The 12,190-nt window shown below is 31.7% G+C and overlaps 2 protein-coding genes across 2 annotated transcripts in view; one reads left to right on the top strand and one right to left on the bottom strand.

Annotated features, from left to right (window-relative positions):
• Positions 1–10,648, top strand: part of LOC145319926 (uncharacterized) — a 137,934-nt gene extending 127,286 nt beyond the window's left edge. The window contains exon 3 of the mRNA XM_080162328.1: positions 10,475–10,648. Coding sequence (XP_080018454.1) covers positions 10,475–10,648 — 174 coding nt within the window. The remainder of the gene's footprint in view (positions 1–10,474) is intronic.
• Positions 1–12,190, bottom strand: part of LOC145318734 (protein rolling stone-like) — a 316,823-nt gene that overhangs the window by 280,950 nt on the left and 23,683 nt on the right. The gene's annotated exons all lie outside the window — the stretch shown is intronic.

Here is a 12,190-nt window from a genome sequence, read left to right as displayed (position 1 = left end):
ACTGTACATAACGTTTAATTTTGATGTATTAATTTTAATGTATTTTACTAAAAACAGAGCAAATAAAAAAAGCATTTCATACATTAAAGTGTAAAAACATTAAATCAAATAATATTTTTTCTTAAATTTTATTTTATGGTTTCATTATTGATGAAAACGTTTTATTTTTCTACTATCTAATATTATTTTTTTTCTTTTCTTTTATTGTTTTGGACTCATTTTTACTACATTCATTTCTAGAAAATGTAAAATATTTTTGTCTTAAATATACATCAGCATGATTTTGAAAATTCTAAATCTATTCTTAAAATACATTCATAAAATTAAAATCATTTTTGGTACAAGAGGATTTCCTTAAGCATATTTTTATATTCAACTATTTTTTAAAAAGTTTAACATTAACAGAGCTTAATACATATCAATTTTAGATTTTTACTGTACTATCTACTACTAGCGGCTACGCCCCTAGAGGCCTCTAGTGGCACTTTAAATGTTTTTGTTTGTTTAAGTATCTTGGATAATTCTTTATATTACGATACCTCTTTATGTTATGTTAAAGTCTCCCAGACATTAAAAAAAAATTTAATTTCTTGTCATTTCTCTTGGGAGGGTGGTGTTACCCCCCCCCCCAAAAAAAAAAAAAAATTAGTTATAAATCTTCCCGGGACCCATGAGAATCTACCCTGTTAAGGAGAACCCGATCGGTTCAGCGGTTAGCGAGATCCTTCGGTACAGACACACAGACAGACACACAGACATCCTGTTACTTTAGTATAAGGATACATACATTTAAAATATTAAATCTTCATGTGCGAAACTTCTTATGGACATAGTTGATCAACGAAGAATCAGATATACATGCTGGGGAGGGGTGTTATCACCCCCCATTAAAATTGAAATGTGTAATGCATATCATTAATGTTTTTCCTTTCCTGGGGGGAAGGAGGAGGCTAATGTTTTCACCCCATCCCCTGGTGAATCACTGTGCTACCTGAAACATAATTTTATTTTTGGCAACCAGGAAGGATGGGGGAAATTATTTAGATGGATAGAAAGATAGGAAGGAAAAATAAAAATGACATTTAGGGCTGGAGAAATGGGATCATATCAGACATACGGAGAAACGTAGTTTTTCCAACCTTAAATGACCGCCATTTCTACTTTAATAGTTCTCTATCGGATATGCCTCTGGAGGCCCTACACTCTAGGCCCCCATCCCCATTTTAAATTTAAGTATTAAAAAGAATATCGCTTGGGAGGGTGTTGCTAACCTTACATCTGCACAAACAGTCAAAAAACCTTCCCATGACCTATAAGAAGCATTATTATAATGGAGAACCATTTCGGTTTGTGAAATCTTTGGATACAAACACACAGATAAACATCCTGTTACTTCAATATGAAGATTATTTTTAGTCAACGTTTTAGTGGTTCTTATGTTGTAATCAATTGATTTGTAAGTCTACCTGATAGAATTAGAAAAAGCTAGAAAACGTTCTTTCGTCATATACCCGACAAGATCCCCAGAAATGACATATTTATACTTTACCCATTAAAAGTTTTAAAAATAAGTTCATGAACTCAAGATTTTAAATTGTGAGCAAGTGTCACGATACTCATGTCAGGCAGGGATCTAAAGGGATAAGACAATGGCCAAAAAAACTAATGTATGTAACAATGATGATACACAAAATTACCTCTTCTGTAGATTACAATTAGTGGTTGAAACTTGTGGACACGCAACTTAATTAACTAACCAATAAAAGTCCCCAAAGTTGTTAAGCCAACGAATATGAATATGTTATTATAAACTTTGGGGACTAGTGTATTAAACAGCCCATTGTCCCCTTTCTCCCTGCATGTCAGGGGAGTTGTTCATCTTCAGCACATACAAACATTTCGTGGTTTCCCCTAAAGTGTCTGTTGATCTTCCCCCCTTTTTTTTTAAAAAAGAAGTGGCGGATATTTTTTCATTTGTTTATCTTTGTATAGGGTACTAGGTAGCCCCATAGGAGTAAGGCACTGCAGGTTATGTCATTTATTATTTTAACAAAATGATGTTGATCTTGGTATACACAAACATTTATACAGGTTGTCTCTTTAAAGCTAAATTGACATTAATATACAGGGTCCCTAAGATTTTATAGAAAATATTTTACGTAGTGTATATTTAAAAAGTTTTTTTTATTTTTTTATCTTCTAATTTTCAAATATTTATACAGGGTCTTTTAGTAAAAGTTGAGTTATGTACTGAGTGACTTAAAATCTATAAGGAAAAGTGTTACTTTATTAATTTCTTTTTAAATATAAAGGATACTAATTTGAATACAGGGTGATTTTATGCACCCCATTAAAGTACATGTTATGCACATACACACACACACACATACATAGACACAAGCAGACACACACCCACAGAGGCACACACACACACACCCACAGAGGCACACACACATACACATACATGCATGTACACACATTATTCTTACTCATTAACATGAACATTTTAAAGATAATTAATGATTCCTTCTGGCAAGAGAACTAAACATGCAAGCACCATACCATACGTGTCAAGGGATTTTAAGGGATAAGATAAATTGATAAAAATACCTAAGTTTTTGAGTCAACGAATAAGAAACGTAATTGTCCCCTTTCCCCCCTCTCTCCTATCATCTATAATTTTTATGACGTAACACGGCTGATCTTTTCAGACACTTTGGAAAGCTAAAGGACAAACTAGCAATAACCTAACTTTTCCACCAATAATTTTGTACATGATGAATTATTTTGTTTATCATGATTAGGGGAGTACTCCAATTTATCTTCAACTGTGTTTTCCATTAAGATCTCTATGAATTTGATGATGTTATTCTTTTTGGGGAAGTGGTATCCAACCTAATCATATCATGCTGTAAGCCAATAGCAGGAAAATAAATGACATTGGCCATAAGTACTAATCTACAACGCTTTCTTTCCCTTATTTTACCATTTTTTTTTGTTAGCTTATATTCGACCTTACAAGAGAAATCTTCCTCTGGAAAAAAATGTTCCCGACCCCCATAAGAATATCAAGAATAGATGCAAGGCCTTTTATTATAATCGCATAGTTGCTATGTTATACCGTGTTGTTGTAGGAATCATTACACAAGGATATACTTTAAATATAGAATTTTTATTATTCGCTAGGTATAATAAACAGCTTTCCGCAGATATACAAATGTATAATTATAAGATTAAAACTAGTTTTGTTAGCCACGACTAAATTGCCGAAGGCACGGGCTAACAAAACTGGTTTTGATATTATAATTCTGCATTCTTATATTCGTAGAAAACTGGATATAATACGATACGATACATGAATTTTCAGTTTGGCTTAGAACCGGTTCTTATCAAGTGGGTATTAATCGGTTTCCAAGCCATACTGGAAAGCTTCTTATGGAATACAGTTATCCCTGTTCTAAGAACAACAGTATAACAGCAACGATAATTTTCTAGGTTTTGCAATGAAATCCAATTAGCATTTTTAGGCTTTTTATCATTTTACATGGAATTATGTTTCTACGGTGTAGATTATATCTTATTACAGCGAATCATAAAAAATTAAGCTGTTTTAGCGCCTATAAAAATGACGTCATACAATACAAATGACCAATGATAGGCCAATAGATAGAATAAATTACCAATGCGGCAAGTCAGTATACATTTCAATTGACCAATGGTATGCCAGTATGACTATAAACAGCTTAAAAAAATTTCCTACTTCAAAAATTCGCGATGATAATTTTTTTTCTGTTGACATTTCCTCGTATCTTTTCGTTGTTCTTAACAAATTTTATTGTTTTGATGTATTTTTTGCTGTTGTCATAACAATATAAGACATCAGTCATACTGTTAGTAGTAGATAAGTACATTTATTTTGATTTTAATAGATTGATTGAATATATTATTGCGCATTTTTTTTGTCAGTGTTGGAAGATTTTTTGTGTAGATTTGAAGAAACACAAGCCATGTGTGCAATATAGAAACATAGAGCATTGAAAATTTCGGACACAGTGGCATTTTAAAGGGGTTATGAGTCAATTGATTTAGAACCTATGTCCATAATTTTTTCTCGTATTCATTCGAAACCGATTAATATTCGGTTGATTAGAACCGGTTCTCATCCATACGAAAAAAACTATATCTAGCATATTATATCCAGTTTTCTACGAATAAAAAAAACTGGTTTTAATCTTATAATTGTACATATTATATCCTCGGAAAGCTGTTTATAATACAATGCGAAAAGTAAATATTCTTGTATGACCAATATTATGAAAATATGATGATTTACTATTTCCTAACTTTTTATATTAAAAGATTCATTATGATATTTTCATGTTTAAGGCTCCATAAATCTAACTTTTTCCACAGTGAATTAGCAACAAAAAAGTTTGGCGCTCCATAAATCTAACTTTTTCCACAGTGAATTAGCAACAAAAAAGTTTGGCGCTTTTTGGATGATAACTTTATTTTGCGGCAAACGCGCAAAGGAAATAAAAGGGTACAGAGATCTAAAGGGGAGAATAAAAAAGGGTCAATAAAATAAAACACTTTTTGCTCAATTTTAGCGCATATAAAATACTTCATGGAGGACGTTGCTGCAAAAATGTTGAAAAATAGATTTTATTTAAATTTCTTTTTGCACAGCTTCCTTAGAATTTAATCCTTTCAATTGATTACAAAAAATCTTTTTTATTCATTGGAAGATTTTGAAATTGAATATAACGTGGATTGATTAAAATTTAATTTTAATTAAAAGCCACCAAATAATTTTGTTAATCCCAATTTTATGATTTAAAAGTCTTTCTTATTTAAGAAATTTAATCAACAGGTTTCTTCAATTTTTTTTCAATATAAAAAATCCTTTAAATTTAAAACAAAAAAGCGTAAAATATTGGATAACACATGTTTAATACAAGTAAATTTTGACGAAGCAAAAAAATTTAAATTAAAAAAAAAAAGCATTTCTTTTAGATGTAAACTTTTGCTTATAATTCATGTGTTGAAAAACATAAGGATGTATGTAAAAGACCATTTTAATTGTACATCTACAATTGACTGCAATGGTTAATTTCTTCCTTGATAGTACCATGTTTTTTTTCTGGGATGGAGGGGACATTGGACTGTAAATTTCTCTGGTATCCATAGTTTTATAATCTTATTTGTTGGCTTAAAAAACTTTCGGTACATTCATTTGATTTGTTGGTTCCAAACTTTTCAACCAATAATTATATTCTATAAAAGGGGTATTTTTTATCATCGTTAGGGAAATATATCAATCTATCGTCCATTGTCTTATCCCTTAAGATTCCTTAGTTTTTTTAAGAATATTTTTTGGCTTTTATTGGCTTAAGATTACATATTTATGTCTAAAACTGCTTTAAAGATGTAATTATGTGTGTGTGTGGGGGGGGGGTGTGGGGGTGTGTGTACATTGATCAAAAATAGCATCCGTGACCCACCCTAATATTTTCATAGTGTAGAAACGGAAACACGGGGGCAAAAGGAATCGGAAAAAATAAAAAAAACTCACATTTTTTAGATTATTTCGAAAAAGTACTATAGTTTTCATTGGAATATTAAAGGGAACCTTTTAATTTACTGGCCCTACGACTAAGAATTAATTTATATTATCAAAATATTGTCTGAACCTAAATAGACCCCTTTTGCAAATCCTGGGTAGGGGTAGTAAAACATGTAAAAAAAAAAACTAGATGTAATCTATTTTAATGGTTTATGTCGACAATCTAACATTAGATAAAAATTGTCATCGCGGACATGTTATTTTTCATTATTTTAAAATTGGTCAACTTTAAGTAGATATAACTATAGTCTTATGTTGTTATGATATCAGCATGTTGATATTCCTATATTCCTGATATAAACGTATAAATGCACATTCCTTGGGATTATGGTAAAACTTCAACGTGAATGAAATGTAACTAACTTTTCTTTAAAAGCATAAATAGTGCATAAATTAATATGACAAGACCTAAACGAAACCATTTTCACTCTGAATTTTTCTTATTAGAGCGGTTGACCTACCCATTTTTAAATTGCTTAAAACCAGGCCATCTAGAAAAACCCCCCCCCCCCCCTTCTTTCTTCAAGTAACCTTAGAGGACTTTTAAGGTGAAACTGCTAGTTATACACATTGTAAGCACACTTTAGAAGGCAAGGACAAGGGCATTTAATGAAACATACAGGAAGAAGGGGAGATGACAATGACGTTTAAATCTTTATACTACCCTTTTTTAATTACCATGTACCAAAGGCAGATTTTAACTCTCTATATTTTGGGTAAAATTAATTTGTCATGCAATGTCCCCTCCCTGTATCCCTGGAGAAATAGCAACAAGGATTTCCGAGTTATGATAATAATATTATCATAAAAGATAAATCTTAATAACATCTATGCTGTATAATATACAGCTTCAGCTAAATTTTTATATATTTTTACATTTTTTTCTTTTACTTATTGAAAAGTTGGAAGAAAGTAGCGTATTACAAAGGGCTAACTGTCTGTGACGTACGGATGAACGGACCGACCCTAACTATAGAAAATCCTCGCTTTTAAAATTTTATTTGAAATTATGATATGGGGTTTACCTGTAAATAGCCCAAAATATTGCCATGATTTCATCCATACCCAATATAATGAGCCCAACATGCTTTTTTATAAAGTGCTAAAAATGCGCCAAATTTACGACCCCAAATTGCGCGGCAGAATGGGCCGTTCGCCGCCATTTTCCTGCTCAACTTTTAACAACCTTTAACAACCCGTATAACCAGGGATCTAAAGGGATAAGACAATGAATGATAAATTGATGTACATCCTCAATGATAATACACAAAATTAAAATTTAGTTAGTGGTTGAAATGTTTGACACTCAAAGTAATGAACCAACCAAAATAGTCCTCTAATTTTTTAAGCTAATGAATAATAAAATGATATTATAAAACTTTGGGTACTAGAAAAAACACATTGCAATGTCCTCTCTCTGCCTGCTAACAACCCGTATAAATATGGGCAATTAGAAAATAAGGTGTTTGCGCCTATACCTCGGCACGACTTTTCTATCCATGGTTCTATGTGCACTTGTTTATATAAAACAACCAAAATTGCAATTAAAAATAGTATAACAAAGCAATTATTTCTTTAATTGTTAATATGATATTTTAAAGCAATTTGTATTCTAGTTTTTTGGTTTAAAATAAGAGTTATATTCACTAAATTGTCATATTTATAGCTAAGCCTCTCTATTAAAAAATATTTGCTAATTATTCAAACTTATAATTTGTTGTTTTGTTGGATCATGTATGCGAAAATAAGCCGTTTTATCAATGTTTTTTCTTTCAATCGATACGAACTGTCTTAAATTTTTGGAAGAAGTTACTATTTTTCTTATTCTTTTTCTTTAGGTTTACTTACAAACCCAATATAGCCTTAAACCTGACAAATGTAAATCCTCTGATTCGGCTATTTACGGGATCTTACTGTACAGTCACAAACTTTAAGAAATCTAGTGAAAGAAATCAAGGATCTTAAAGGATAAGACAATGGGCAATAAATTGATGTTTATCACAAATGATAAAATAAAAATTTAATTCTCCTATATATCAAGATTATGTTTTAAAAGTTTGGACTTTTTAATTTTTGTACTAAAAGTTTTAAAATCAACCAATAATATGTTTATAAAAATTTGGGTTTCAGTGTAATTTTCCAACCAATGTCACCTCCCTCCATGAAAAAAAAAAACTACAACCTGTATTTGTAAACCTTGAAAGGTTGAAAGGAGGGCAAACAGGCAAACACATGAATAAGCTTGCTCATGATTCGGATAAATCTGCCAGTTATTTTTTAAGTTTTTCCAAAACAACAAAAAAACTGATATATAATTGAATTTTATTCGTTGTTCTAGTCTAATGCCATTAACAAAATTTGGGTATTTTTAAGCATTTAATAACAATTTGTATTTAGAACGTGTTTACTGGTTCTCTATGAAAATATCCCAATATTTTTTGTGTAGTTTCCCATAACTTACTTGATTCTTTAAGGATCTCAAGACATTAGCTGATTCTTAACCCTTTTTGTCTATTTTTTCAGGGGGGGGGGGAGGCATTGAGCTGTTTATCATAATAGTCCCCAAAGTTGTATGTTAACGTTTTCTTATTTGTTGGTTTAGCAACCTTGGAGACTTTTATTGAATTATGATTGGTTGATTCATTTAATCAAGAGTGTCCATACGTTTCAACCACTAAATTTAATCCACAGAAGGGGTAATTTTGATTATCATCATTGGGGATGTACATCAATTTATCGGCTATTGTCTGTAGACTTGTTTTCTTTACCAAATAAGAGTGTAATATAAAAGGTACATATTTCATAATCAGACCTAATGCACAAACATAAATACTTAAATAAGGTGAACTGAAATTAGTTTCCGAATGTGAACACATTTTCCTAGGTGTTTCCCAATCCTATCTCAATATTTGCTACTAGCTAAAAAACCTTCAAACTTCCAAAAAAAAATCTAAATTTGAAAAATTAAAACTTTTAATGTATAATGTATAAATCGTTAATACATTCAAATTTTGATTTTTTTTTGAAGTTTGAAGGTTTTTTAGCCAGTAGCAAATATTGAGATAGGATTGGGAAACACCTAGGAAAATGTGTTCACATTCGGAAACTAATTTCAGTTCATCTTAAATAAATATTTACAACATTTTAACCCTTTGCTTGTCGTTCATAAAGAAATTCTTAAAACGTGAAAATGTTTCTTTAGTGTTAAATCTGAAAAACCAGTGGTGGGGGGCGGGGGTTGTTTACACAGCCTTGAGCCCTAACTCCCCCTACACCGCTCTTTACAAACGCCAGGGATCTTAAGGGATAAGACAATGGACGACCAATTGAAGACGCTGAAAGTCGCTCAATGTGACGTCATAAAAATGAGGGATTATCCATATCTTTTTTAGGGGTTTTCTTTCCCACTACTCCTCTCCTCATCCCTTATTTTTATAACGTCAGAATTTTTTTGAGGGACTTTCTTCGTCTTCATATACATCCACAATGAAGAAAAAGAAATGATCTATTACGTAGATTGAAATTATTGGTTGAAAAGTTTGGATTTAACTACCTTGGAACCAACCAATCAAAATCGAAAGTACCCAAAGTTTTGAGCCAACGAATAATATTGTTTTGAGATTTTTATTATTATCGTTTGAATAGGGGTAAATGTCTTGTATGGTATTAATCAAAAGGCATTAGTGAAGTTTTGTGTCGTGAGCAAGCATTTTTAAAATTTCTTTACAGGCACAGTGGATATATTACTACTTGGATGTTACACCAGATTTTCTTGTTCTCTAATAAAGTAAAACTCGCAGTAGGCTAAAATAACGATACTTCTCATTTACCCTATCTCCTACCCTATCCTGATGGAATTTACCAATAAATGAGTACCAAGTTAGCAACCGAAAACCTATTAATATCCGATGGACAAAAACCGGTTATCAGCCTTACTGAAAAATCCTGTATCTTATCGTATTATAGACAAATTTCAATTTCAATGCCTTCGATCCATTGGCTATCAAACCAGGAATTGTCTTATAATTTATTATTTAGTTATTCGCGGAAAGCTGTTTATAATACTGAAATATGTTTTCTCTTTTACTACAAATTCTTAGTTTCATAACTATATTTAGACTTTGCATACATTGCATATATAACACATACTGTAAATACATATGTAATAATCTCTAATCTTATAAATATTCAAAGTACTGTCTTCCAGCAGAAAGCTGGGACAATGGGATGTTTGTTTATTACACTAGTCCCAAAGATTTTTAATAACGTTTTCAATTTGTTGGCTTAATAACTTTGGGCACTTTTGATTGGTTGCTTAATTAAGTTGAATGTCTAGACGTTTCAACCATTAATTTTAATCTACATAAAGGGTAAGGTGTATCACCATATAGGATGCACATGAATTTATCCACCATTGCCTTATCTTATCCCTTTAGACCCCTGACTGTCTTGTCTGTATGTAGAGTTACATCATAAGGTTTGGATTAAAATTTTAACAAGGCTAATATGCAATAGCGTTATACATTGTCCTATATCCAAAAGTAGTGCTTCATAAAGTCGTACTCATAAAGGATTTGATTTATTATAGACTTTGTTAGATATAGTTAAATATATCATATAAAAATAATAGGATGTGTGTCTGTAGCTTAAGATCTTGCTAACTGAACGACTTATATAGCTCTCCTTCCTCTTCTCTCATAGATCCAGGGAAGGTTTGTAACTATTTTAAGAAGGGTAACCTCTAACCTCCCAAGAGAAATTGCCCCGAAAGACTTGCCTTAAGTGCTCTAAACGTCTCTAGGAGCGTAGTTTAGATGCATTTAAACTTATTCCTCTTTTCTTTTTCAGAGCATGTCAACGGACAGTGATGAGGGTGTGAAGGAGGATGACGGCTATCACGTGACCAACAAGGACAAGGCTATAACAAGTTATGGCGGGAATAATGAAGAGAATTTGACCACAAAGGAGATGTCTGCCCGTCTGGCTGCCAAGGAAAACATTCGAGATATTTTTTTTGATTAAATTGCTGCTTTAAAAGTGTAAAAAGGTATTAAAAGTGTTAGAAGGTGTATTATAACGTATTGTAGTTTTGTGTCGAGCAAATTTTTTATAAAAATTCTTTGGTTAAGACCTATTTAATGTAAATACCAAAAGGACAAAATTTCTCTATTTTTACTCAACAATATTCCACTGTATTTGATCAAATAAGAGATAAATTCATGTACATCCTCAATTATGATGAACAAATCCACCCCCAACCCCCCTTAGTAGGTTAAAATATTAGTTGGAAAATTCGGACACTGCTAATTTGAACCAACCAATCAATTTCATTATAAGTACCTCTAACGATTGAGGCCAGCAAACGAGAGAGCGAGATAATCAAACTTTGGGTACCATCAAAATTTACATTCCAATATCCTCTCCCTCCCCTCCATGCAAAGACAACAATTTTGAGGTTATAGGGCGTATGATAAAATTGAGAATATTGCACAAGAATTGTTGAATTTAAAGTTTGATTGTGGATGATGAATGCGCTACCAATGAGAGTCGTGCCACAGTTAAAATAGACCTAAATTCTATGATTGATCCTTAATTTAATTCCTATTGAAAATGTATAAATCTATAACTTATTCATATTATCACACATTTATATACTTATGCACATACTAGCGACTAAGCCCCTAGAAGCCTCTAGGGGCACTTGATTGGGGGAGGAATGTGAGGGTAAGTCAACCCAAAATTTTCAATGTTTTTTTTTCAAGAAAAAAGTTGCCAAAAATTTAGGGGTTGACTTTTTTGGGAGGGTAGAGGTACCCTTCTAAAAGATAGTTATAAAACTTCCCTTTCCTCTTTAAAAAGCTTAAGTATTAAGAAGAACCATAGCGGTCCTGTAAGATCTTAATCTACGGACACAGAGATAGACATCCTGTTACTTTTATATAACTTGCTTTACTGTAGTGACGTCGTAGTTATTTTGCAACATATTGACGTACGGACAGACTCCAATTATAAAGTAGCTGCACTGCAAAAAAAAACCTGCCTTAAATTGAATACTAAATGTAATATTGCTTCGCCTAGGTTTAACGGAAATGTGGCTAGAATACGTGCAAAACATTTTTTCGCAATTTTTCAAAACAAGAGTGTTTCTTTATTGTAGCTAATAAAAACTAGTTGAAAATAGCAAAATTGTACTAATACATTTTGTCTCAATTATTCTTCTGTAAAGTTATTACAGGTGCGTGCACAGGAATTAACCTGTAAAAGTAAGACTTAGAGGAAGGGGTGGAGAAATAAATAAGAGGCTAAAACACCCTTCTGCGTGCCCAAAGACACATGAAATCTAAATTATAGTTAATGCTTTACTAATAAAATAGGTTTATATCAGATTTATACAATAAGACCTTTTAGCTGTTTTATGTTAATATTATTTAACTTTTTTTATAGAAACACTTTTTATGTATGCAAAATAGTTTTTTTAAATAGTTTTTAAAGCACTTTCCCTGCTAAAGGCTTTTTCCCAGCTATTTATAAATATACAAGGTCAGTTGGGTCCATAGATTGCGC

This window comes from Acartia tonsa, chromosome 5, assembly GCF_053477335.1.
Source record: "Acartia tonsa isolate MP-2025a chromosome 5, ASM5347733v1, whole genome shotgun sequence".
Taxonomy (NCBI): Eukaryota; Metazoa; Arthropoda; class Copepoda; order Calanoida; family Acartiidae; genus Acartia; species Acartia tonsa.
Note: the sequence above shows the minus strand (reverse complement) of the source record. Positions and strands in the feature narration are given on the sequence as shown.